The 25,265-nt window shown below is 47.6% G+C and overlaps 2 protein-coding genes across 3 annotated transcripts in view; one reads left to right on the top strand and one right to left on the bottom strand.

The window, feature by feature from the left end:
* The window catches only part of tubgcp2 (tubulin gamma complex component 2), a 52,437-nt gene extending 48,778 nt beyond the window's left edge, over positions 1 to 3,659 (bottom strand). The window contains exons 1-2 of one of the 2 annotated variants that reach the window (XM_072491666.1): positions 3,524 to 3,628; positions 2,739 to 2,834 (exon numbers count right to left, since the gene is read on the bottom strand). In XM_072491666.1, coding sequence (XP_072347767.1) covers positions 2,739 to 2,789 — 51 coding nt within the window. In that variant the 5' untranslated portion in view covers positions 2,790 to 2,834; positions 3,524 to 3,628. Of the gene's footprint in view, positions 1 to 2,738; positions 2,835 to 3,523 lie in introns of both variants that reach the window. The other variant, XM_072491667.1, reaches the window with a different exon arrangement.
* A 207-nt stretch (positions 3,660 to 3,866) lies between these two features.
* Positions 3,867 to 25,078, top strand: znf511 (zinc finger protein 511). The gene is made up of 7 exons (XM_072491349.1): positions 3,867 to 3,913; positions 4,121 to 4,280; positions 14,763 to 14,833; positions 14,959 to 15,160; positions 20,357 to 20,481; positions 23,502 to 23,708; positions 24,764 to 25,078. Exons 1-7 carry the CDS (start codon positions 3,867 to 3,869, stop codon positions 24,828 to 24,830), a joined length of 879 nt encoding a protein of 292 aa, XP_072347450.1. The 3' UTR covers positions 24,831 to 25,078.
* The last annotated feature ends 187 nt before the right edge of the window (positions 25,079 to 25,265 follow it).

The raw sequence follows: 25,265 nt of genomic DNA on the forward strand, positions 1-25,265 counted from the left end.
ACACACATTCATATCTGTCGAGAAGTGTCTTGTTTACGATACTATAATCGATTAAACAAACTAAGCGGCGGTGAGATACATTGACCAATTTACAAAAACTTTATAAAATTCTAGCTTGGAAAATCATTTAAAATCCACAAATTGCAGTCCAGCTTCTGCAAATAAAACAGGCTTGAAAATGAGGTCTGCAAAGGTTCAGCCATATTTATTCAGAACTAATGGATCCTTGGGTGTTACCCTCAGTGGGCCGATGCAATACAGAATGCATCATAAACTAACCTGACAGGGCCCTGGAGATAACAGGGAAAAATTGTTTAATAATAATCTTTATCAGTGTCACAAGTAGGCTTACAATAATGCTGCAATGAAGTTACTGTGAAAATCCCCTAGCCGCCACACTCCGCAGCCTGTTCGGGTACACAGAGGGAGAATTCGGAATGTCCACAGCAATGAGGTTTATTCAAACACTGGGAATAACATTTTGTGTCTACTTTCCTTTCAATATCTAGTTTATTGACTTCTATCTTTGTTCTCTATGATTTCCATTTCTAATTTCTCTCTCTCTTTCACTTCTGGTTTTGTTTCGTCAATTCCTGCTGTCCCATTTCATGATTCCCTCTCACTCTTTCTGAGGCTGGAATTTGTCCCATTTATCTACAATTCAAATGTTGCATCAACTGAACCTTTCAGGATATAAGCCCTCGTTTAGGAGTACCAATTAGGAGTCGGCCACTCGGCCCTTCCGAGTCTGCTCCGCAATTCAATAAGATCATGCCTGATCTGATTGTAACCTCAACCCCACATTCCTGCCAACCCCGATAACCTTTCACCCCCGTGCTAATCAAGAATCGATCGAGATCTGCCATAAAAATATTTTTATATTTATAAGATTCTGACTCCACCAACCTTTGAGGAAGAGTTCCAGAGACTCACGACTCTCAGAGAAAGAATTTCTCCTTATCTCCACTTTAAATAAGCGACCCCCTATTTTTAAAACAGTGACCCCTAATTCTAGATTCTCCGACAAGAAGAAACATCCTCTCCACATCCACCCTGTCAATACCCTTCAGGATCTTCAAGGTTTCGATCAGGTTGCCTCTTACTCTTCTAAACTCCAGTAAATAAACTCCTAACCTGTCCATACTTTCCTCATAAGACATTTTGCATCAATCTGTTGATAAATCCACCAATCAGATAATTATTGTGCCTTTGTCCCCCAAAAAGTTATAATGTTTGTGTATGCTCATAGACTGGAAAGTTCGTTTTTTTACAATGCACCAATATAATTTATGCAGCACAACTCTGCTGAACATGCACTGCCTATGACGCGATAGCAATTTGCCTTTATATACCTTTACTATAGCATTTAATGAGAGCATAAGACCATAAGACATAGGAGCAGAATTAGGCTATTCAGCCCATTGAGTCTGCTTCACCATTCAATCATGGCTATGTTTCTCATCCCCATTCTCGTGCCTTCCCCCCATAATCCCTGATCCCCTTATTAATCAAGAACCTATCTATCTGTCTTAAAGACATTCAGTGACTTGGCCTCCACAGCCGTCTGCAGGCAAAGAGTTCCACAGATTCACCACCATCTGGCTGAAGATATTCCTCCTCTCAGTTTTAGAGGATCGTCCCTTCAGTCTGAGGCTCTGCCCTCGGGTTCGAGCGCTATCAATAAATATTTTTGAAACCAAGCCTAAGAACGAGATTTCAGAACAGATGCCTAAAAGGGAGGTTCAAAGAAGCATTGTGAAGAAGGCTATTAGAGAAGTGGAGGGGTTTAAGGAGGGACTCCCAGAAATCAGGGCCAAGGTAGGTGAAAGTGCAGCCAACGACGGTAATTAAAACTGGGCTCCGAAGAGGAGTCATATCCAGTTCGAAACGTTGACTGTTTCTCTCTCTCTCCATAGATATTGCCAGACCAGCTGAGTTTTTCCAGCACGCTCTGTTTTTATTTCAGATCTCCAGCACCCGCAGCATTTTGCTTTTAATGCAATTAAAACTGGGGGATGCGTAGGATGCCAGAATTGGCGGCAGAGGGCGAGAGATCGTGCAGGAGGTTTAGAGAGAGGGTGGAGGGTTTCAAAAGTAAAACTGTAAAAAAACAAAACGGGGAACCTGGAGGGGGGAGGGCACCTGTTTGCAATATTCCAAAAGGTTGCAGCATTGGGATGCCACTGCTGCACAATACAATGCAACCAGCCATGCGAGGTTTAGCTTCACCTGTAAAAACAGGAGGTACTGGTAGCCATACGGAAGGAACATAGGAACACAGAAATTAGGAGAAGTCAGCAATTGAGTCCTTCAAGCCTGCACCATTGTTCAATCAGATCATGGCTGATCGCTTCCTGGTCTGAATTCCACCTCCCTACTGGTACCATATCCCTTTAACTGTTTTTTTAATACCAGAAATACATCTATCTCCTTCTTGAAACCATTAAATAACTCCGATCCCATTGCACTATGGGGCAGTGAGTTCTCCATTCATCATCCTCTGCGAGAAGTAGTGCCTCCTCATCTCAGTTCGAAATCGACCACCTCTCAACCTATATCCATGACCTCTCGATCCAGATTGCCCCACAAAGGGGAACATTTGTTCTACATTTACTTTATCAGTCCTTTTACACTATACACCTCGATCAGATCCCCTCTCATCCTTCTAAACTACATAGAATATAAGCCCGCTCCCGGCACCGTCTCCTCCCGCTCTCACTCCGGGCCCCGGCTCTCACCTCCTGTTTAATCTCTCCTCGTACTTCAACCCTTTCATCCCCGAAACCCATCTGGTGAACCTCCTCTGAATTGCCTCCAATTCCACCACATCCTTCCTGAAATAAGGAGACCAAAAGTGGACACAATGCTGCAGATGTGGTCTCATCAACTCCCGATACAATTGCAACAAGACTTCTCTACTTTTATACTCCAGTCATGGAGATTGACAGAATGGAAACAGGCCCTTCGGGCCAACTTGTCCATGCCGCCCAGTATTTAGCACTAAGCTAGTCCCAATTGCATGCATTTGGGCCATATCCCTCTATACCCATATGAAATGAAAATCACTTGTCACAAGTAGGCTTCAATGAAGTTACTGTGAAAAGCCCCTAGTCGCCACATTCCGGCACCCATTCGGAGAGGCTGGTACGGGAATTGAACCGTGCTGCTGGCCTGCTTTAAAAGCCAGCGATTTAGCCCAGTGAGCTAAACCAATGTTTCTAAAAGATAAATGTGTTCCTTCACCAATAAACGTTAACATTTAATTTGCCTTTTTAAGGATCTGCTGCCCCCCTTCTTCCAAAAACACTTGTCTGCAGGAGCAATGCAGCTCATTCCAACAACAGCAGGACAACCTGTGAAAGAGGAGGGAGTGTGTGGAGCTGCTGCAGCCGGGGCCGGGAGCTATACTGCCAGTACCGGGCTGCTGGGCCTCTCCTGCCCTGCGCCTCACCCACAGAGACAAACAAACCAGCGGCCGGGATGGAGAGGCCCGGCGCCGTCTCCTCCCGCTCCGGGCCCTCACCTCCTGGCTACTCCACAGCCCCCGGAGCCACCTTCCCGTTGCAGAAAGCCAAGGCTCCTGCTGCTCCTTTCCGCCTGGGTTGGAGACACACAAGGAGAAGGAGATTGGGGGGGGGGGGGGGTAGACGTGATTCCAGCGGGCGCTAGGGCCCGGTAAGGGAGAGCGCGGGATTGCGGAGCGCAGGCGTACTGGAGCTGCCGGCCGGGAGACGGCTAATACGCACGCGTGCTGGAGAGATCGAGCCGGGTGACGGCTACTACGCGTGCGCAATAGAGCCCACTGGCCAGGCGGCGGCTGGTACGCATGCGTAGTAGGGCCAACGACGGGCCGGCCGTGCAAACGCATGCGTAATAGTGCCACTGGCAAGGCGGCAGTTGGTACTCATGCATAGTAGGGTCAGTGGCGGACACCTGTCGATACGCATGCGTGATAGTGCCATCGGGCCGGGTGACGGCGACAGCGCAGGCGTGAGTGAGCCCGGGGGAAGGGGAGGCGGCGGTCGATACGCCTGCGTAGTTGAACTATTGACGGGTGACGGCTAGTGCGCACGCGCGCTGGAGCCACCGTCCGGGAGTGACGGTTCCTGCACACACGCAGTCCCGGCTGCCGGCCGGTTGGCGCTCCGACGGTGAGTTGTCAGAGTCCAGGCCCGGGGCTGGCGGGTGCCGAGGGCGGTGGCGATGGGGCGGATGCCGAGTCGCCTTTTACCTTCAGCTCCAGGAGGATCTTCCTGCAAAAGGAGGACGAATTCTTCGAAGTAGGTGATGGTTCTTGGAGCGGGTGAGACCTTAACCCGAGAGTCACATCGCCGGCTCCAGTCGGTGGGTGAGGGTGGTGCCCCGGCCAACTTTCATCCATCAACCAAAATCACTTAAACAGTTGATCAGCTCATTCCGTCATTGCTGCTGCTTCTGGGCTCTTGCTGTGCTGCTGCCTGTGGGATCTTGCTGTGCTGCTGCCTGTGGGATCTTGCTGTGCTGCTGCCTGTGGGATCTTGCTGTGCTGCTGCCTGTGGGATCTTGGTGTGCTGCTGCCTGTGGGATCTTGCTGTGCTGCTGCCTGTGGGATCTTGCTGTGCTGCTGGCCATGGGATCTTGCCATGCGGAAATTGGCTGCCGTATTTCCTTACAAAGTATAAAAATTGTATTTTCCTTGCTCCTTTTATGAGCCCAAGGTGTCTCGAAAGTGTTTTGCAGCCAATGAAACACTTTAGGAAGTGTAGTTTCTGCTGCAATGTAGGAAACGAGGGCAGCTAATTGGTGCCCAGCCAGATCCCACAAAGCAGCAATGTTCTTATGACTAAATAATCTGTCCAGGTTATGCTCATCAAGGGAGAAATATTGGCCAGGACACCGGGGAGGAGAGACTCGCCTGGTATATTGAAGATTTCTACTGGATCATGTTCAGTTCAGCTGGGCTTGATCCATCATTTCGGCGGCACGGTGATCAACACTGCTGCCTCACAGCACCAGGGACCTGGCGTCAATTTTGGCCTTGTGTCTGTGCGGAGTCTGCACGTTCTCCCAGTGTCTGCGTCGGTTTCCTCCCACAGTCCATAGATGTGCAGGTTAGGTGGATTGACCATGCTAAATTCCCCCTTAGTGTCCAACAACGTGCAGGTTAGATGGGGTTCCGGAGGAGTGGGCCTAGATAGATTGCTCATTCAGAGGGTCCGTGCAGACTCCCAAAACCCGAATGGCCTCCTCCTGTACGGATTCCATGATTTCCTCAGGAGTGCCACCTTAAAAGGTTTCACACCACATTGAAGGTGCCGACAGTGGACCTCCGGTTGCGGCCATGCCTGAATAGGTCGCACGTTCGGCAGCTGCCGCCGGGAACGGACTTTAGGGCTCTCTAGAGGGGTCCCAACGGCACTTCTTCGACGGCTTCCAGTGTGGGAAGGTGACAGCAAGGTCCCCCCGACAGTATATGGATTGGACCAGGAGTGGAGCGGTGAAAAAAGAGATCTTGGAGCAGCGAAAAGTGAGAGGGAGAAAAAGCAAGGTGGCGGCGGGTGGAGACCAAGCAGCATGGGCGCAGTGGTCGCCGGAGCAGCAGGAGTTTCTTAAACGCTGCATTGAGGAGCTGAAGACAGAAATACTGGCGCCAATGAAGGCCGCGATTGAGAAGCTAGTGGAGACCCAGAGGGCCCAGGGGGCGGCGATCTGGGAGGTGCGGCAGAAAGCCTTGGAGAACGAGGATGAGATCTTGGGCCTGGCGGTGAAGGTGGAGGCACACGAGGCGCTGCATAAGAGGTGGGCGGAAAGATTTGAGGACCTGGAGAATAGGTCGAGAAGGAAGAATCTTCGGATTCTGGGTCTCCCTGAAGGAGTTGAAGGGCCCGATACCGGGGCATATGTGAGCACGATGCTCAATTCGCTGATGGGCGCGGGAGCTTTCCCGAGGCCCCTGGAGCTAGATGGGGCTCATCGGGTCCTGGCAAGGAGACCCAAGGCCAACGAGCCGCCAAGGGCTGTAGTGGTGAGGTTTCACCGCTTTATGGATAGAGAGTGTGTCCTGAGATGGGCCAAGAAAGAGCGGAGCAGCAGGTGGGAGAACACGGAGATCCGAATCTACCAGGACTGGAGCGCAGAGGTGGCCAAGAAGAAAGCTGGCTTTAATCGGGCCAAGGCGGTGCTCCATCGGAAGGGGGTGAAGTTCGGTATGCTGCAGCCAGCGCGATTGTGGGTCACATTCCAAGATCGGGACCACTATTTTGAAACGCCTGAGGAGGCTTGGAGCTTTATACAGACTGAAAAGTTGGACTCAAATTGAGGGTTTGTTGTTGTGGGGGGGATGTTTGCTGTATATATGGTTTTAACTACATGTAGGGAATGTTCCCTTGGTTGGGTGATGGGTGGGGATGGATGAAGGGATTTGATGGGGAGACTGTGGGAGAGTGTGAGCGCCGGTGTTGGAGGGAGGGGAGGCCCGGGGATCGGGGAATTGAGATAAGGCCGGAAAAGGAGCTGTGCCAGATGGGGCGGGGCCGGCTCAGGAAAGCGCAGGCTTTTTCCCGCTCTAGGGAAGGACGGCGGTGGGGGTCGGAGGAGCGCACACTGACTGCCAGGGAGGAGGGGGAGGGGGGATTCCCACCCTGGGGGGGGTAGATGGGAAGGCGGGAGAGGCCGGGGTCAGCAGGAGTCAGCTGACTTATGGGAGTGTTATGGGGGGAGCAAAAGAGTGAGGGGCCTGAATGGGCCGGTTAAGAGGGCCCGAGTGTTCGCGCACTTAAAGGGACTGAAGGCAGACGTCATGCTTCAGGAGACACATTTGAAGGTGGCAGACCAGGTCAGGTTGAGAAAGGGATGGGTAGGACAGGTATTCCATTCGGGGCTGGATGCGAAGAACAGAGGGGTTGCAATACTGGTGGGGAAGCGGGTGTCGTTTGAGGCCAAGAATATTGTAGTGGATAAAGGGGGTCGATATGTGATGGTGAGCGGTAGGTTGCAGGGGGTGTGGGTGGTACTGGGATGATGCCGGATTTATGAAGCGCATGCTGGGTCAGATTCCGGACCTGGAGGCAGGAAGCTTGATAATGGGGGGGGATTTCAACACGGTGCTGGATCCAGCATTCGATCGCTCCAGATCCAAGACGGGCAAGAGGCCGGCTGCGGCCAAGGTGCTTAGGGGGTTTATGGACCAGACGGGGGAAGTGGATCCGTGGAGGTTTGCTAGGCCAGGGAATTCTCATTCTTTTCCCATGTACATAGAGCCTACTCCCGGATAGATTTTTTTGTTTTGAGTAGGGTGCTAATCCCGAAAGTGGAAGGAACGGAGTATTCGCCATAGCCATCTCAGACCACGCCCCGCACTGGGTGGAGCTGGAGTTAGGAGAGGAGAGGGACCAGCGCCCGCTGTGGCGTCTTGATGTGGGATTACTGGCGGATGAGGAGGTGTGCGGGAGGGTGCGGGGTGCATTGAGAGATACTTGGAGGCCAATGACAACGGAGAGGTGCAGGTGGGGGTAGTTTGGGAGGCGTTGAAGGCGGTGGTCAGGGGAGAGTTAATCTCCATATAGGGCCCACAGGGAGAAGAGAGAGGGCAGGGAGAGGTTGGTGGGGGAGATCTTAAGGGTGGACAGGAGATATGCAGAGGCCCCCGAGGAGCGACTACTTAGGGAGCGGCGAAGCCTCCAAACGGAGTTTGACCTGTTGACCACAGGGAAAGCAGAGGCACAGTGGAGGAAACCACAGGTGGCGACGTACGAGTATGGGGAGAAGGCGAGCCGGATGCTGGCACACCAGCTCCGTAAGAGGGTGGCAGCGAGGGAGATAGATGGAGTTAAGGATAGCAGGGGGAATACGGTGCGGAGTGCGGTGAGAGTAAATTAGGTATTTAAGGACTTCTGTGAGGATCTGTACAGATCTGAGCCCCCAGCGGGGGAAGAGGGGATGCGACAATTTTTGGATCAACTGAGGTTTCCGAGGGTGGAGGAGCAGGAGGTGGCTGGTTTAGGGGCGCCAATTGGGTTGGATGAGCTGGTTAAAGGATTGGGGAACATGCAGGCGGGGAAGGCCCCGGGGCCAGATGGGTTACCGGTCGAGTTTTATAGGAAATATGTGGACCTGCTAGGCCCGTTGTTAGTGAGAACTTTCAATGAGGCAAGGGAGAGGGGGACCCTGCCCCCGACAATGTCCGGAGCGCTGATCTCGCTGATTCTGAAGCGGGAGAAGGACCCGCTGCAATGTGGGTCGTAAAGACCGATCTCGCTCCTCAATGTGGATGCTAAGTTGCTGGCAAAAATGCTGGCTACGAGAATTGAGGACTGTGTCCCTGGGGTGATTCATGAGGACCAGACAGGGTTTGTAAAGGGCAGGCAGCTAAATACCAATGTGCGGAGGCTCCTCAACGTGATTATGATGCCATCGGTGGAGGGAGAGGCAGAGGTAGTGGCAGCTATGGACGCGGAGAAGGCCTTCGACCAGGTGGAGTGGGAGTATCTTTGGAAAGTGCTGCGGAGGTTTGGGTTCAGGGAAGGATTTATCAGTTGGGTCAGGCTCCTATATGGAGCCCCGGTGGCGAGTGTGGCTACGAATCGGCGGAGGTCGGAGCACTTTCGGCTGTACCGAGGGACGAGGCAGGGGTGCCCCCTGTACCCCTTGTTGTTTGCATTGGCAATTGAGCCTTTGGCCATGGCACTAAGGGAGTCCAGGAAATGGAGGGGGTTGGTCCGAGGGGGAGAGGAACATCGGGTGTCGCTGTATGCGGACGACCTGTTGCTGTATGTGGCAGATCCAGTGGAGGGGATGGTGGAGGTCATGCGGATCCTAAGGGAGTTTGGGGACTTCTCGGGCTATAAGCTCAACGTAGGGAAAAGTGAGCTCTTTGTGGTGCATCCAGGGGACCAGGGAAGGGGGATAGACGACCTAACATTGAAGAGGGCGGACAGGAACATTCGGTACTTGGGGATCCAGGTGGCTGGGAGCTGGGGGGCCCTGCACAAGCTCAATTTGACGCGGTTGGTGGAGCAGATGAAGGAGGATTTCAAAAGATGGGATGTGCTGCCACTCTCGCTAGCGGGCAGGGTACAGTCGGTTAAAATGATGGTCCTCCCGAGATTTCTCTTTGTGTTCCAGTGCCTTCTCATTGTGATTACCAAGGCCTTTTTTAAATGGGTAGGTAGGAGCATCATTGGTTTTGTGTGGGCAAATAAGACCCCGAGGGCAAAGAGGGTGTTTCTGGAGCGTAGCAGGGACAGGGGAGGGCTGGCGCTGCCAAATTTGTGCGGCTACTATTGGGCAGCCAATGTGGCGATGATCCGTAAGTGAGTAATAGAGGGAGAGGGGGCTGTGTGGAAGAGGCTAGAGATGGCGTCTTGTGTGGGCACGAGCCTGAGGGCGCTGGTGACGGCGCCGCTGCCGCTCTCGCCGACAAGGTACACCACGAGTCCGGTGGTGGCGGCAACGTTGAAGATCTGGGGCAGTGGAGACTGCATAGGGGTGAGATGGGAGCCTCAGTTTGGTCCCCGATTCGGGAGAACCATCGGTTCGTCCCGGGAAGGATGGATGGGGGGTTTCGGAGCTGGCATCGGGCAGGGATCAGAAGAATGGGGGACCTGTTTATAGATGGGACGTTTGCGAGCCTAGGGGCGCTGGAGGAGAAGTTTGGGTTACCCCTGGGAAATGCGTTCAGGTATATGCAAGTGAGGGTGTTTGTGAGGCGGCAGGTGAGGGAATTCCTGTTGCCCCCGGCACAGAGGATTAAGGACAGGGTGATTTCGGGTGTATGGGTCAGAGAGGGCAAGGTTTCGGCGATCTATCAAAAGATGAAAGAAGAGGAGGAGGTTTCGGTAGAGGAGCTAAAGGACAAGTGGGGGGAGGAGATTGATGAGGGTCTGTGTGCTGATGCCCTGAGTAGGGTTAATTCTTCCTCCTCTTGCGCCAGACTCAGCCTAATACAATTCAAGGTTGTTCACAGAGCGCATATGGAGTAGGTTCTTTGGGGTGGAGGACAGATGTGGGAGGTGCTCGGGGAGTCAGGCAAATCACATCCACGTGTTCTGGTCGTGCCCGACACTGAAGGGGTTTTGGAGGGGTCTTGCAAGGACTATGTCCAAGGTGGTGAAAGTCCAGGTCAAGCCGAGTTGGGGGTGTTGGCATTATTTGGGGTAACGGACGAGCTGGGAGTGCAGGAGGCGAAAGAGGCCGGTATGCTGGCCTTTGCGTCCCTGGTAGCCCGGCAGAGGATCTTGTTACTATGGAAGGACGCGAAGCCCCCCCAGTGTGGAAGCCTGGATAAATGACATGGCAGAGTTCATTAAGCTGGAGAGGATAAAGTTTGCCTTACGAGGGTCTGTGCAGGGGTTCTTCAGGCGGTGGCAACCGTTCCTGGACTATCTCACGGAGCGCTAGGGGGAGGTCAGCAGCAGCAACCCAGGGAGGGGGGGGGGGGGTTCCCCCAAGGGTACTCTTGAATGTCATGGGGGTGGGGGGTTAATATATGCGGGAGAAACCCAATGTATAAGTCGTTCATTATTTTTGATTGTGGTGTTTGTGTTCTTTTTGTTATGGGGGTGGGGGCTTGTTTGTTAAAAAATTTTATTGGAAACATTTGAATAAACGCATTTTTTTTTTTTAAAAGAAGGTGCCGACAGTGAGAAATCAACTTTCCTGAGTTTTTTTTCTACCAACCTTGGCAGGTTTTTATAGAGGTGGTTTGCTTTGGGATAGATCAGAAATTGTGCAGGAGCTTTGGAGTTGACATATTTCAATCATGGAGCAGTTAGAATGTGGACAAATGATCAAGTTTAAAAAGTTGTTGATGGAGATGAGAATGAATCTCCCGAGATACTCGCAAAAACTCCAAGTTGGGTACTATTTCTGGACCATGAAATGAGAAGCATCATAAACCAGCCAATTTGTGCAGGTGCCTAAGCTGGTTATTCGATCGTGACTGCTGGGATTGTGACACTGCAGCAAATATGATTACTTATTCTCTGAACCAAATGACTTTGGAAATGAGTGGAGTTGACAGTTGCCTCGCTAAAGTGAAAGTTGATCTCATTGACCTGCATTGTTGACTGTTACTTCCAGTCTCACTGTTGGAAGCTGTTCTTGGTCAATTTAAAAAAAAAAACTATATTCTATTGATAGTATACATTAAAGTGGAAGCTATTGTGTGCCCTTGTAGCCTGATCTGCTGGCAGTCTGTTTCTGGAAATTTATTCCTAGGCCACTCATTTATAGCAATAGGTTTCAGTGGGCCAGGTGTGGCAAAGTTGATGATTTCATTGCCTTCTGATGGCATTACCTCCAGTTGAGTTCTTTTTTATATTCATTAATGGGACGTGGGCGTCGCCAGCATTTATTACCCATCCTTAATTGCCCTTGAGGTGGTTAAGAGTTAACCACATTGTAGTGGGTGGTGGGAGGGGGGTCGGTGTGGGAGCGAGTAGAGGCGGCTTCATACAAGGGCACCAGCTTGGGGGCGTTGATAACAGCGCCTCTGCCGTTCCCGCCAGCCCTGTGGTGGTGGTGGCGCTGAAGGTCTGGGGACAATGGAGGAGGCATGTGGGAGCGGAGGGAGCATTGGTGTGGTCGCCAATCTGTGATAATCACTGGTTTGCCCCGGGAAGGATGAATGGAGGGTTTCGGAGATGGTGGAGAGCAGGAATTGAGAGGTTGGGGAATATGTTTATAGAGGAGAACTTTCCTAGCCTGAGGGAGCTGGAGGAGAAATTTGGATTGGCGAGGGGAAACAAATTTAGGTACCTGGAGGCGCAGGACTTCCTACATAGGCAGGTTTCAACGTTCCCATTCCTACCACCAAGGGGGATACAGGACAAAGTATTTTCCAGAGTGTGGGTGGGAGAAGGGAGGGTCTCTGCCATTTACAAGGAACTTGTGGTCAGAGGGGTCGCAGACTGAGGAGCTGAAGCGCAAGTGGGAAGAGGAGAAATTGAGGATGGTCTCTGGGCGGACACGTTGAGTAGTCAACGCGTCCACAACATGTGCCAGGCTCAGCCTGATACAATTCAATGTCGTTCACCGGGCTCACCTGACAGTGGCCCGGATGAGCAGGTTCTTTGGGGTGGTGTTGCCATCTAAGAAGGCCACCTGTAAAGGACCATGAGAATTATGGCCAACCCAGGACTCAGACAGATACACAGCCTATGTGTATCTTGTTGCTAACTTTTGGTTGGCTCTTAATTCGTAATTTGCTCTGTTTGTTTAACCTTTGCTCTAGAGTCGCCAGGTATCTTTATGATACCGCCACAAGGTTCAAGTTCAAGTAATGATCAATAACTCAACACACCAATTAGTAAGATTCAAATCAAAACACATTTATTATATACAGTAAGTCACTACTTATGCATATAACTCTACTTTCTAGACTATTTCTATCACTAAAAGGCCTATACTTAGCTTCGGAATTGGCCCACCAGGTCAGGGGAACAAATGGCCTTTCGTTCAGGTCCTGAGTCTGCAGGATTCAAAAGCTGGTATGGACTTGTAGCTAGGAGCGCCTATCTCGTAGCGTGCGTTGACTGGAGACTTGGTTGGTGCGGCAGCTGGGCAGTTCACTCTCGGGTTGATTCGCGTTGTTGAGTGACCCTGCCAAGAAGACCGATTTGAACTTGGGGGCTTTACTTTATAGTCCCCAGGGGCTTCCCACCCTTCGGGGCGGACCCCGTACCTGGTTCCAAGTGATTGGACTGCGTTCCGATCACTTGGGTCGATTTCTCCAATACTGGAGTTGTTCCCTGATCGTTTGGCCTTCCTTTGTCTTGGCTCCTGCTGGCGCCGAGGAGTCTGGCTTGGCCTTATTCACCTGAAGTGTATCAATTGTGCCCGGAAATCGCTCATTACTATGCAGATGACTGCTGGTTTCAGTGCTGTCTGGTTTTTACAAGTTCAAATACACAGGATTTCTGCACTTGCTCGTTTTTGCCTGTGTTGGCTGAATTTCCCTTTAGTCTTTGCGGTTCTCCATTTTAAGTCGGGAAGTGGCCAACCCAGGTGGCTACAATCTAAAACCCCTGATCGAAACCCCCGCTTGTTTGCATTTTAATGACCCATTTTCCCAGGACAATAGAACTCCAATCAAGCAATTGGTACATCCACAGACTGATCGGCGCCACTCCCCTTACTCAGAAAGCACAACTGCCAAAGTCAATGACCGCTAAGGACCTGCCCAGCTACCAAGGCACCCACTCCTTTATTGGCCGAAATCGAAGAGAGTGATCAGAGTCCTGTTCAACTATTGGGTCCAAGGTTAAGGACCGCCCCAAAGAGCGCAAAATCTCAGAGGGATAAAAGAGGACACCGCCATGTGTTCTGTCTCTTTTGGATCTGTCCTGTGCCAACCCAATTGCAGCAGGAACAGCCAACTAAGTTCAAGACCAACGATCTCTACCTGACAGATGACCCCAGCAGAGACAGAGCCACTTTCTTCGAACCAACCAAGTAAAATCCAGATAAAGGCCTTATCCATTTGCACCGTGCCGGTCACCCTGAAGTTAAGTATAGGTTATTGTAGTTGATAGGTGTAGTTTAACTCATAGTAGATATTGTATTTGCAAGTTGAGATAACTCTTGTGTATGTGAATAAACCATCTTTTGAACTAACTAACTAGTTGTGTGGTCATTTGATCGATAGAAGGGAAGGCTTGTGGTTCACTAAGATAAATAGAAATACCCACAGTATTGGCGATGCTGTTGTGACCGAAACAGAGCAACAGTGGAAGATAGGTGCGCAAGGTGTGCGGGAGGGCCGGCGAACCATGTCCACATGTTCTGGACATGCCCAAAGCTGAGGGGATTCTGGCAGGGGTTTGCGGATGTCATGTCCACGGTGTTAAAAACCAAGGGTGGCAATGAGTCCAGAGGTGGCGATTTCCAGAGTGTCGGAAGATCCAGGAATCCAGGAGGAGAAAGAGGCAGACGCTCTGGCCTTTGTTTCCCTGGTAGTCCGGAGACGCATATTATTAGCTTGGAGGGACTCAACGCCCCCTAAGTCGGAGACCTGGCTATCTGACATGGCTAGCTTTCTCTGTCTGGAGAAAATCAAGTTTGCCTTGAGAGGATCACTGTTAGGGTTCGCCCGGAGGTGGCAGCCGTTCGTCGACTTCTTTGCGGCAAATTAATCGTCAGCAGAAGGGGGTTCGCTTAGTTTAGAGTAGGGGGTTAGTGAAGGTGGGACCTGTAAGGGAGGAAGATGGCTTTTGCACTACGTTTATAAATTAATGTACATTGTTTACTTTGTTGTTGTAAAACCATAAAACCTCAATAAAATGTTTATTAAAAAAAAAAGAGTCAACCACATTGCTGTGGGTCTGGAGTCACATGTAGGCCAGACCATGTAAGAACGGCAGATTCCCTTCTCTAAAGACATTAGTGAACCAGATGGGTGTTTGCAACAATCGGCAATTTCATGGTCATCATTAGACTTAAACTCCAGATTCTTTTATTGAATTCAAATTCTGCCATCTGAACTGGTGGGATTTCAACCTGGGTCCCCAGAGTATTACTCTGAGTCTCTGGACCAGTGACCGTGTCACTACGCCACCTCCTCATGGCCTCATCCAGTAGTTCCATTGCCTAGGCTTATGGGTACATTACTGTCTTTGCTCTGCTCATGATGTGGGCTAAATTAGCCAATTGGCTGCACCATAAGAAGGTTTATACCGAGAATGGATTAAAGTTTGTGTGTGACTGACCAACTTGTAACAATTAAAAATAGCAGTTCTCAAACCAATGACTTACAGAAAATAATTTCACGTTTTATTTTGGTTCAGGACGGTGATATCCACAGACATTTATATCTGCGAGATGCCATAACAAGTGTGGGAGAAGTAGAAAGACCCACGTAAGAAAAACTATTTGTTTTTAAGATTGCCCCTTTCCTAATTCTGTTGCACCAAAGCTATTTGAATTTCACGTATTTTGTTCCTGCAGTGCTAACTTGTGGATATGCATTCTTTTTTAATGTAGGGTTTCTGAATTCTGTTGCCATATAGCAGGTTGCAGTCAACTGTTTGACACTCTAGAAAACTACGAACATCATTATAATACATTCCACCGCAATGTCTGTTCCTCCTGCAAACGCTCTTTCCCGTCCAGTCACCTGCTAAATATTCACATCCTGGAATGGCACGACTCACTTTTCCAAATTCTGACAGCAAAACAGAACATGGTAAGTAATTGTACGGCTGAGAAGAGAGACATGCTGTCGAAGCTTTTTGTTTTGCACCTATCAGGACAGATTCAAGAATGCCAAATTTCAAAGGGAATAGCAATTTACACTGTGTGAGAAAACAGAGTGCTAATTGGTTGGCACTCTGGCTGATGTGTTGCCATGGAGAACATACCAGGGGCCAGCTACCCCTAAGCTTTTGTTCATCTTCACTAGTCTGTATACATGTTGGGATTCCTACAGTTCAATAAATTAGAAGACTGGCCTATCAGAACCTCATATAGAGGGCCCGTGGGATAATGGCTACCCCGATCAGATAATTGCTTGTTTCATATAACGTAAAGTGATTAACGGGCCTAAGGCCATCACGTTCGGCCCTGAAAAGTGCCGTCTACCTCCAGTCACCCTGGAGAGTCTCTCAAAGGTTGGAGCAACAGTTAAAACTAGCTGTTCACACTGCTGCTATGCTGTAGCAATGTGAGTGGTATTTTCCACTAACAGGATGCAGCGATCAAACCAAATTACACAAATGAGTAATATGTATGAATTTCAGCACTGGTGTGATGCCAGGTATGTGGGTCGTATGTCCCAACAACTGGTGCATTGAATCAATCAGTACATCTCTTTGGCTGCTCACAGTAGGCAGAGTACTAATTGTGCCAACAGCCTGTGTTTGCAAAACTCACAACATTGTGTCCAACTTTAGACTTGATTCCATTATTGGGCAACACTTGATGAATAATCCAGAGCGCGCCAACGATTGCATTAACAACCAATTTAAGGTTATCAGTCGGGGCTTTTCACAGTAACTTCATTGAAGCCTACTTGTGACAATAAGTGATTATTATTATTATAAAGTGACTCACTTAATGCTTCAGCTGTGACAAAGGGTCATCTGGACTCGACAAGTTAGCTCTTTTCTCTCCCTACAGATGCTGAGATTTTCCAGCATTTTCTCTTTTGGTTTCACTTAATGCTTGCTGGAAGCTACATATATTACCACTCATTCCCCATGGCATGTCTCGACCGGTCAGAGTTGCATTGCCGGCCAGTCGACACCCTGTTTCGCATGCAGTGTAGATTGTTGTTCCCTTTGAAGTTTGGCGTTCTTGCAAATGTCCTGATGGCGTGCTCGATGAGAGGCTTCAACAGCATGTCTCTTTTTTTCAGCAATACTCGGGTTCTGCCAAGTGACGATGACTATAAAATTCTTAAGTCATGAATTGTTCTCTGGCCTGTGTTAAATCTATGTATTTATGTACAATTTAGAGAACAAACTGTCTGAACTCCATACAGATCTAAGTACATTGGCAGGATACTCCAGGAATCTCATGTACAGTTTTAAGAGGAACCATTTGGGTGCAGCTAATTCAGGGTGCATTGTGGCTGTAGAGTTGGAAGGAATGAACGTTGTGTTATAAGATGCATTTGTAATCCAAATTAATCAAGACAAAGCTTTGCCAGTGTTTGAAAACATAATTTTAATGGAATCAAGCCCTCAAATGAGGTGCAGCATAGAATATAGAGCCTTTCTAATCTTCCCCAACTTCAGAAATTACATTTGTAATCACCTCTAGAACAAAGGTTGTGGTTTAGGCTGCTAAACAGCACTGACACATTCTACTTTCTAATGCATAATTTAAGAAAACCGGGCCATTAGCATTACCATCCTTCAGACGAGAGGTTAAAAGATTAGCAGTGATGGACATTAAAAGCTCTGATTGTTTGACAGATTATCGGGAAAGTATGCTACCACGGTGCCAAAGCTGTCACCCAAGTATGCTTTGTACAATATTACAATCTGGTTAGGGACTTGTAACAATTTGTTTAAAGTAGACAAAGTCATTGATGTCCTAATTGGCTAATATTCTCTCAAGGAATCCCTGGCCCTGATTAGCACCTTGCTCCACTGAAGAGGTTATACAGAATGTTGTAAAGTCTCTGGGTAGTCAGCATCCAGCTGGTGTTGCAAACCATTTGATACATCTGCTAAACAGGTCTCAAATCCCTAAAGAGCAGCGGGAATGGGGAGCCAGAGTATCCTAAAGTGTGGCGTTACTTCAATACTTTCCATTTCTCTACCATGCACAGAGGCAGTCTTAATACTAATTCAATATTGAAGTCAATTATTGAGTTCAGACCTTGGCCATCTTGCCGACAGTGCAACCCCATCATGAACAATCGCCAAAAGATGTTGAATTCGGAACATAAGCCTGGGCCTATCAAGATGTGTGTAGCAACGTATCTACCTTCCATTTACTGTAGGAGTTGAATTTAATTCAATCCCACCTCTTGATTTTTTAAAGGTGGGATGCCAGCCTTTGTTCCATACTTTCTGCCCAGTTAATCTTGCAGCCTTCTGCTATGCAAATGAATGCCTGTTTCTGAGGGGCAGCATGGTAGCATAGTGGTTAGTACTGTGGCTTCACAGCACCAGGGTCCCAGGTTCGATTCCCCGCTGGGTCACTGTGTGCGGAATCTGCACCTTCTCCCCGTGTCTGCGTGGGTTCCCTCCTGGTGCTCCGGTTTCCTCCCACAGTCCAAAGACATGCAGGCTAGGTGGATTGGCCATGCTAAATTGCCCTCCGTGTCCAAAATATTAGGAGGGGTTATTGGATTAAGGGGATAGGGTGGAAGTGAGGGTTTAAGTGGGTCGGTGCAGACTCAATGGGCCGAATGGCCTCCTTCTGCCCTGTATGTTCTATGTTAACTTCAAAAAAGGTTGCGAAAGCAGCTCTAGTATCCATCGGGAAAGTTAGCAACACCTAAGCTTTCCTGACTGGAAGGAACAGTTTACTTCATTGCCACAACTGTCTAATCTCGAGCACCTCTAATCTTAAGCGCAGCTTGTTTCTTACCGATTGAGATTGTTATTTGGTTGTATACTTTGCAGACAGTGTTTCCTAAAATGACTAGTTTCTTTGGTGGTTTTGATGCCCTTTTTCTTTGGTGCCCTTTTTCTTGCTTTGGTGGCTTGAGTTATGCAAGAAACAACTTTCATTTATATAGCGCCATCCACGTCCTCAGGCTGTCACAAAGCACTTCACAGCCAATGAAAGGCAGTTGAAGCAGAGAGGCTTTTCTAATGTAGGAAAAAGCACCAGCTCATTTATACATGGCAGCACCAGCTCATTTGTGCATAACTGACAGAGGCATAAATGATTAAATAATTTGTTTCAGTGATGTTGGTTTCATGATAAATGCTGGCCATGACACTGGTTATTTGAGTAGTGCAGTGGAAGCTTTTATGATGGCAGATAAACACCTCAACCACCATACAGCACCTCTGACAGTGCAGCAGTCCCTTAGTAGGGCACTGAAGTGTCAGTTTAGATTGTATGCTCAGGTTTCTAGTGAACCCATGACCCTCTGTTTCTCAGGAAAGTGTGCTACCCACTGTGCTTCCCACAAGTATGCTTTATAGAGTTTTACGATTAGGTTAGGGACCAGTAACTCTTTGTTTAAAGTAGACAACGTTTGAAACCTGTTACCTACTAGAGGAATAAAGCCACAAGATTCCACAGTTCAAGCCAAACAAAATGAACCTAACTCTACAAGGTCAGTAATGTAAAACAACTTACAATATCAGTTATTAAAGATGAATTAGCAGGCAAACTGGCCGAACATATCACACTGGACAGTAAATGGTACGTGCGACCAAGACATATCCCATGGATTTCTCAGCAGCCCGCCCAGTTGTCAGTGACCACTATGAGTCACAAAATCTCCCTCACGAGGGATTTCAACTTCTCACTTTCGATGATCTAGCCTCTGAATTGCCTTGAAAGCTGCTCCGACATGTACTGCCTCAATAACTGCTCACCTCGCAATGGCTCAATCTCTTCTCCCAGACTGTGCTCCATGGGACTCAGAGCCGCACTGCCACCTCTAGTGGCACATTTCCAACTCTTCCGAAGACCTCTAGCTTCACAAAGCTGCCACTGCCCTTGGGATTCTCCAAACACCAGTCTCCCAGCTGCATCAAGATGTATATGGCTCCCAGGTTTTCTGAACCCCTGGACCCTGCTAACAGCTACCAGTGCCTCTGTGAGCTGCAAGTCACACGAGATCCAAACAGCTACTAAACCCTCTCTCCCCACAAGTACACACCTAAATTGAAAGCAGAGAACCTTCTTAAGTTCCACCCATCTCCATGACAACGTAATCTTTCCGAGTTCACTGAATGCTATTGATCTAATTTAGCTCTAACTTCTAAAACGGCAAGCAGTGTAGACATCATGTCTCCATCCCTTCAGTTAAGTAAGCCCACCTGCTGTTTTATGATCTTATTCGCTGTTAACCCCTTAAGGCAACATTGTCCCTCCAACCTTTTTTCAAATAAATTTAGAGTACCCAATTAATTTTTTCCAATTAAGGGGCAATTTAGCGTGGCCAATCCACCTAGCCTGCACATCTTTGGGTTGTAGGGCGAAACCCACGCAAACACAGTAAGAATGTGCAAACTCCACATGGACAGTGACCCAGAGCCGGGATCGAACCTGGGACCTCGGCGCCGTGAGGCAGCAGGGCTAACCCACTGCACCACCGTGCTGCCCTGTCCCTCCAACCTTTTAAGTATAATAGAGTCCAAGCTGCTTTGGCTGCATTTATCTCATTTTCTACGGTTAAATTTTTAATTTTGCCAGAACTAAACATTATCTCAAAATGTTAACATGAACCGTGAACTAGATATTCATCATAAAGTGTTTTAATTGTGCTTAGCCAATGAACAAGGAAGCAAAACTAAACCACTTGAAGTGAGGGTGTGATACAGGTAAAGGATGCATTCTGCAGAAGTGTCAATCCTGTCCCAAAGTGCAGCTGGAAGGGAGTCGCAGCATAGTTGGGAAGGGTGCCCCACACCAGTGAGCATGTATCAAGTGTCACCACACTGCTCCAATGGTCGGAGAGATCTGCCCCTAGGAAGGCAGAAGACCATGTACAGAAGGTCATTGGCACCTCCAATTAATTACCTTTTGTGTAGAACTTTTTGGGGGATTCATAAGCTCCTCCCTGTGGTAGTCCGGGAATTCCCACAGCATTCCCCTTGAAGTAACTCGCTCACTGTGGGATTTATATCCCTCGACCCACAGGGCAGTTTGAGGTTTGTCTCCAAATTACTGCCAGCCCACCCCATCACGGTGGTTGCCTAGAATTTCCCGATGAATATATTTATAACTCGCTGTTATTTTCCAGTATATATGTTTGGTGGAGAGTTGTACAGAAAAATTCAAGGCTTCAAGTGACCGGAAAAAGCATTTGATCAAAGTTCACGGTTATCCAGCTGACTTTAGATTTGACAAACCGAAGAAACTGAAACGGTAAGGAAATTGTCCTCTACAGGTTTACGTCTAACTTAACTGGGGCGAGTTAATAAATTAAACAAGATGGGTTTTGGATCGCAAAACAATAGAGCCATGCTTCCCAAATGTCTTTCCATATAAGACATAGGAGCAGAATTAGGCCACTCGGTCCATTCTGTCATTCAATCATGGCTGATATTTTTCTCATTCCCTTTTCCCCATAACCCCTGATCCCCTTATTAATCAAGAACCCATCTATCTCTGTCTTAAAGACACTCAGTGATTTGGCCTCCACAGCCCTCTGCGGCAAAGAGTTCCACAGGTTCACCACCCTCTGGCTGAATAAATTCCTCCTCATTTCTGTTTTAAAGGATCGTCCCTTCAGTTTGAGGATGTGCTCTCAGGTTCTAGTTTTTCCTACTAGTGGAAACATCCTCACCACGTCCACTCTATCCAGGCCTCTCAGTATCCTACAGGTTTCAATAAGAACCACCCTCATCCTTCTAAACTCCAACGAGCACAGACCGAGAATCTTCAACCACTCCTCATATGACAAGCTTTTTTTTCCAGGGATAATTCTTGTGAATCTCCTCTGGACCCTTTCCAAGGCCAGCGCATCCTTCCTTGGGTACGGGGCCCAAAACTGCTCACGATACTCCAAATGGCGTCTGACCAGAGTCTTATACAGCCTCAGAAGTACATCCCTGCTCTTGTATTCTAGCCCTCCCGACATGAATGCTAATATTGCATTTGCCTTCCTAACTGCTGACTGAATCTGCACTTTAACCTAAGTTCTACCCCAGTGTCTTATTATCTTAGATTGCATACTGCCTGCTGGGCAATCAGTTGAAAGTTATTTCTTGATAAGCTTGTTAAAGGAGTTTCAGTTATTAATCCTTCATAAATGAGGCTAACAAAATCATAAATTGAGAGAGTGCAGAAGGAAACCGTTTGATGCATCAGTGCCTGTGCTTGTACTTTGTTAGAACCATCTAATTAATCCCATTATCCTCTTTCCGCTAAGTCACGTCATTTCTTTACCTTCCAAGTATTTGTCCAATTCTCTTTTGAATTTTACTATTGAATCCATCAGTTTTCCAGGCAGTGCATTCTGGATCACAACAACTCACTCTGTAAGAAACTGTTTCCTCACATCACATCTGAGTCTTTTTGCCATTCACTGTAAATATGTGTCCCCTTGTTACTGACCTTTCTTTCACTCTTTCTCTTTATTTGCTCTAATCAAAATCATTCACCACTTTGAACGTCCCCACCAAAGCTCCTCCTTAAGCTTCTCTGCTCCCAGCAGCACAATCGCAGCATCTCCAGTCTCTCATCCCTGGTGCCTGTGGGTGGCACGGGAACACAGTGGTTAGCATTGTTGCTTCACAGCGCCAAGGACCCAGGTTTGTTTCTCGGCTTGGGTCACTGTCTGTGCGGAGTCTGCATGTTCTCCCCGTGTCTGCGTGGGTTTCCTCCCAGAAGTCCCAAAAGATGTGCTTGTTAGGTGAATTGGACATTTTGAATTCTCCCTCAGTGTATCCAAACAGGCGCCGGGGTGTGGCGTCTAGGGGATTTTTGCAGTAACTTCATTGGAGTGTTAATGTAAGCCTACTTGTGACACTAATAAAGATTATTATTATTTGAGCAAGTCTGCATCTCCTCCAATCTCTTGACTTTGTTTGCAGTATAGACCCCAGAATTGAACAGAATATGTCTATTGTGGTCTAACCAGTGTGATATAAAACTTAATTCCCCTGTTTTTGTACTCTGTTCCTCAAACAGTTCATTAGTAAAGCCAAGGATCCAATATTTCTTCTTAAACACTCTTCTCCACATGTCCTGTCACCTTCAGTGGTTCATGTGCACACCCCAGGTCTCCATGTTCCTGCACCCTCTTTAAAATTATCCCATTTAGTTCATACTGCCTCTCTTAATTCTCCCCACCTAAATGCATCGCTTCACTTCATCTGATATGTATCTGCCTTTCCACCAGTCTACGTCCTCCTAAAGCCTGATACTATCACCCTTGCTATTTATTATCTTTCTAAGTTTTGATCTTCAGCGAGCTTTGAAACATTGCCCTCTACACACAAGACCAGGTTGTTTATATCAAAAGATCAATGGTTCTATTACCACCTCTTGGGTAACTTCCCCCGCTCTGAAGAAACATCAACTATCCCCCTCAACCCTCTCTGTAACTTCATGAAAGAACACAACCAAGTTAGTCAAACATGACTTGTCTGTAACACATGCATATTGACTTCTATTTATTAATTATATCTTTCTACATTTTGCTTTGGATTAACCCAATGCCCCCAATTAGCAAAATTCCCTTTGCACAACTTTTTCTACCTAACAAAGTCAGTTCCAAAGAGATTCAGGACATAACCATTCATGATGGATAAGAGTGTTGATTTTCAGAAAAGAAGTCACAGAAAGATGCATTGTATACACTGAAATGTTATTAGATTGATTGCTACTGGTACTGGGGTTCTACACTGCCTGTCAGATCGCAATCATGTGCCTGTGTTGTCATCACTTGTTGTGGTGGTTGATCAAGAGTTCCTTGCACTTGCAAAGAACAAGGCATTCGCCAAAGTCTTCACGAAAAGACTTTAAACAATACTTTACTTCCTTGTCAAATCTACCAAGTCTTTCTATGCAAAAATCTTGTTTAATGTGTTTGAATAGAATGGGGGAAATCTTACAGGCTTGAAATGGTCACGTTTGGAGGGTTTTGTAGAGGCAGAGTGAAATCGTACCTTCACTTAATTGGCTCAATTGGAACAGAAAATTGAAGCCCCAATCTTTTAGCGACGAGCAATACTTCCCTGTAGCAGTGAGAGAACAAGCAACCCAGGCCGAATGGTTCGGCCGTGTGGGATTAAATGCCACATTTTTGTGTTCATCTCAAATAAATGGGTGCCGGACGTGAACTTCAAATCGGAAACCATTTTGAAAGTCATTGGTTGTGCTAATCTTCGATGTGACAGTACAGTGAAAACAAACGTGCTCTCTTCCTCCCCGCCTCGCAGCAATCAAAAGAATAAAGACAGGAGTTCATACGACATGGATGTGGAAAAATCCAGTTGTCAAAAAGAAACAAACGGCATTTTCTGTACAACAGCTGCAGAATCAATGGACCATGCACCGGTGGAAACAATGGAAGCTGAGAATCCATCTGTGACGGGACAAGCAAAATCCAGCAATACACTGCATCAAAGGTCTTCATACTCCCACAGGTTACAGTCCTATTTTTATCACTTTTACCTAACTTCAAAGGAATAAGAGCATAGCTTTATCTCTATTTAAAATGTATATAGTAAAACACTGCAACATTATCCTGTTATTTCAATGTTAGTTTGCAGTCAATTTTGTGGTATGTGCTTTTTATTTAACTCTACTTTCATTATACAAGATGTAATGGTTGTAATCATGTTCGGAAAACATTCCCAGAAGTTACAGAACTTTGTCGGTACTTAGTTATCAGTTTAACTACTCCCCTACCCCACCTAGTATTTCTTCCTGTCACTCACGGAGCAGCTGAAGTTCAGCTGCCTGCCTTCCATTATCTTATCTAGGTGACAGTTGTTCATGTATATGCAGACAGTCAGCATTTAAAGATATTTAACTGTGGGAGGCATCATAGCTAAGCCAGTTATATTCTTGCCTGAATGAGTGCAGCTCATCAAGAGGCTTGACATCACCCAGGACAAAGCAGCCCGTTTGATTGGCACCCCATTTACCACCTTCAACATTCATTCCCTCCACCAGCGATGCACAGTGGCAGCCGTGTGTACCATCTACAAGGTGCACTGCAGCTACTCACCAAGGCTCCTTCGACAAGTGCCTTCCAAACCCACAACCTCTCCACCTAGAAAGACGAGGACAGCGGATGCCTGGGAACACCAGTTCCCCTCTAAGCCACTCATCATCCGGACTTGGAAATATATCGGCGTTCCTTCATTGTCACTTTCAGAATCCTGGAACACCCTCCCTAACAGCACTGTGGGTGCACCTGTAGCAGTTCAAGAAAGCGGCTCACCACCACCTTTTCAAGGACAGCTGGGGATAGGCAATAAATAAATACTGGCCTAACCAGCCTCGCATCCTGTGGAACAGTAGGAAATAAACATGTGCACCTTCCAGCACCTGGGCCGACACTTTACTTTGACCACCTTCCTAGACTTGAGCACTGATCACCATCGCCACTGCCTTGGGTTTAACAATGGCTGACGATGAAAGCCGATCCTATCTGACCTCCACCGTTCAATTGTCTTTCTTTTTTTCCTTGTAGGGTGCCAGCAACAATTTGTTTTGGCCATGGGTCAGTCCGTGGCTTCAATCCAAGGAAAAAGAAGTGATCTGTTTTTCCGAATTAACTAGGCACTGGTAACAAGAACAATGTACTGCAAAAGGCATTAGTTCAAAATATGAACTTGGAAGATCACGTTTGGCCTGATCAGTTGGAACAATCTCAGCCTCCAAGAGGCAATCGGACACAATTATCGGTCAATGTGGTTGCAAATCTTTTTTTTAAATAATTGTACGGTTCAGAAAACAAATAAGTATTTATTCATTATTCCCAAAATAAATCAGTTGCTTTTCATCATTTCCATGCACCTTTATTGAACACCCATCATTTCCAAACACATTGCCACTGCTTTCTGGATAGGATATTCCAGTAGAAAGTGTTTTAATTAGATTATACCGGACAAAGCTGTGGATTGCCGATGCTTCTACACAAGAGTGTGAAAAAGATGCAGCGTGGAGGATATGTAGTATATTGGGGCTGGTTT

Source organism: Scyliorhinus torazame, chromosome 28 (assembly GCF_047496885.1).
Source record: "Scyliorhinus torazame isolate Kashiwa2021f chromosome 28, sScyTor2.1, whole genome shotgun sequence".
NCBI classification, from domain to species: Eukaryota; Metazoa; Chordata; class Chondrichthyes; order Carcharhiniformes; family Scyliorhinidae; genus Scyliorhinus; species Scyliorhinus torazame.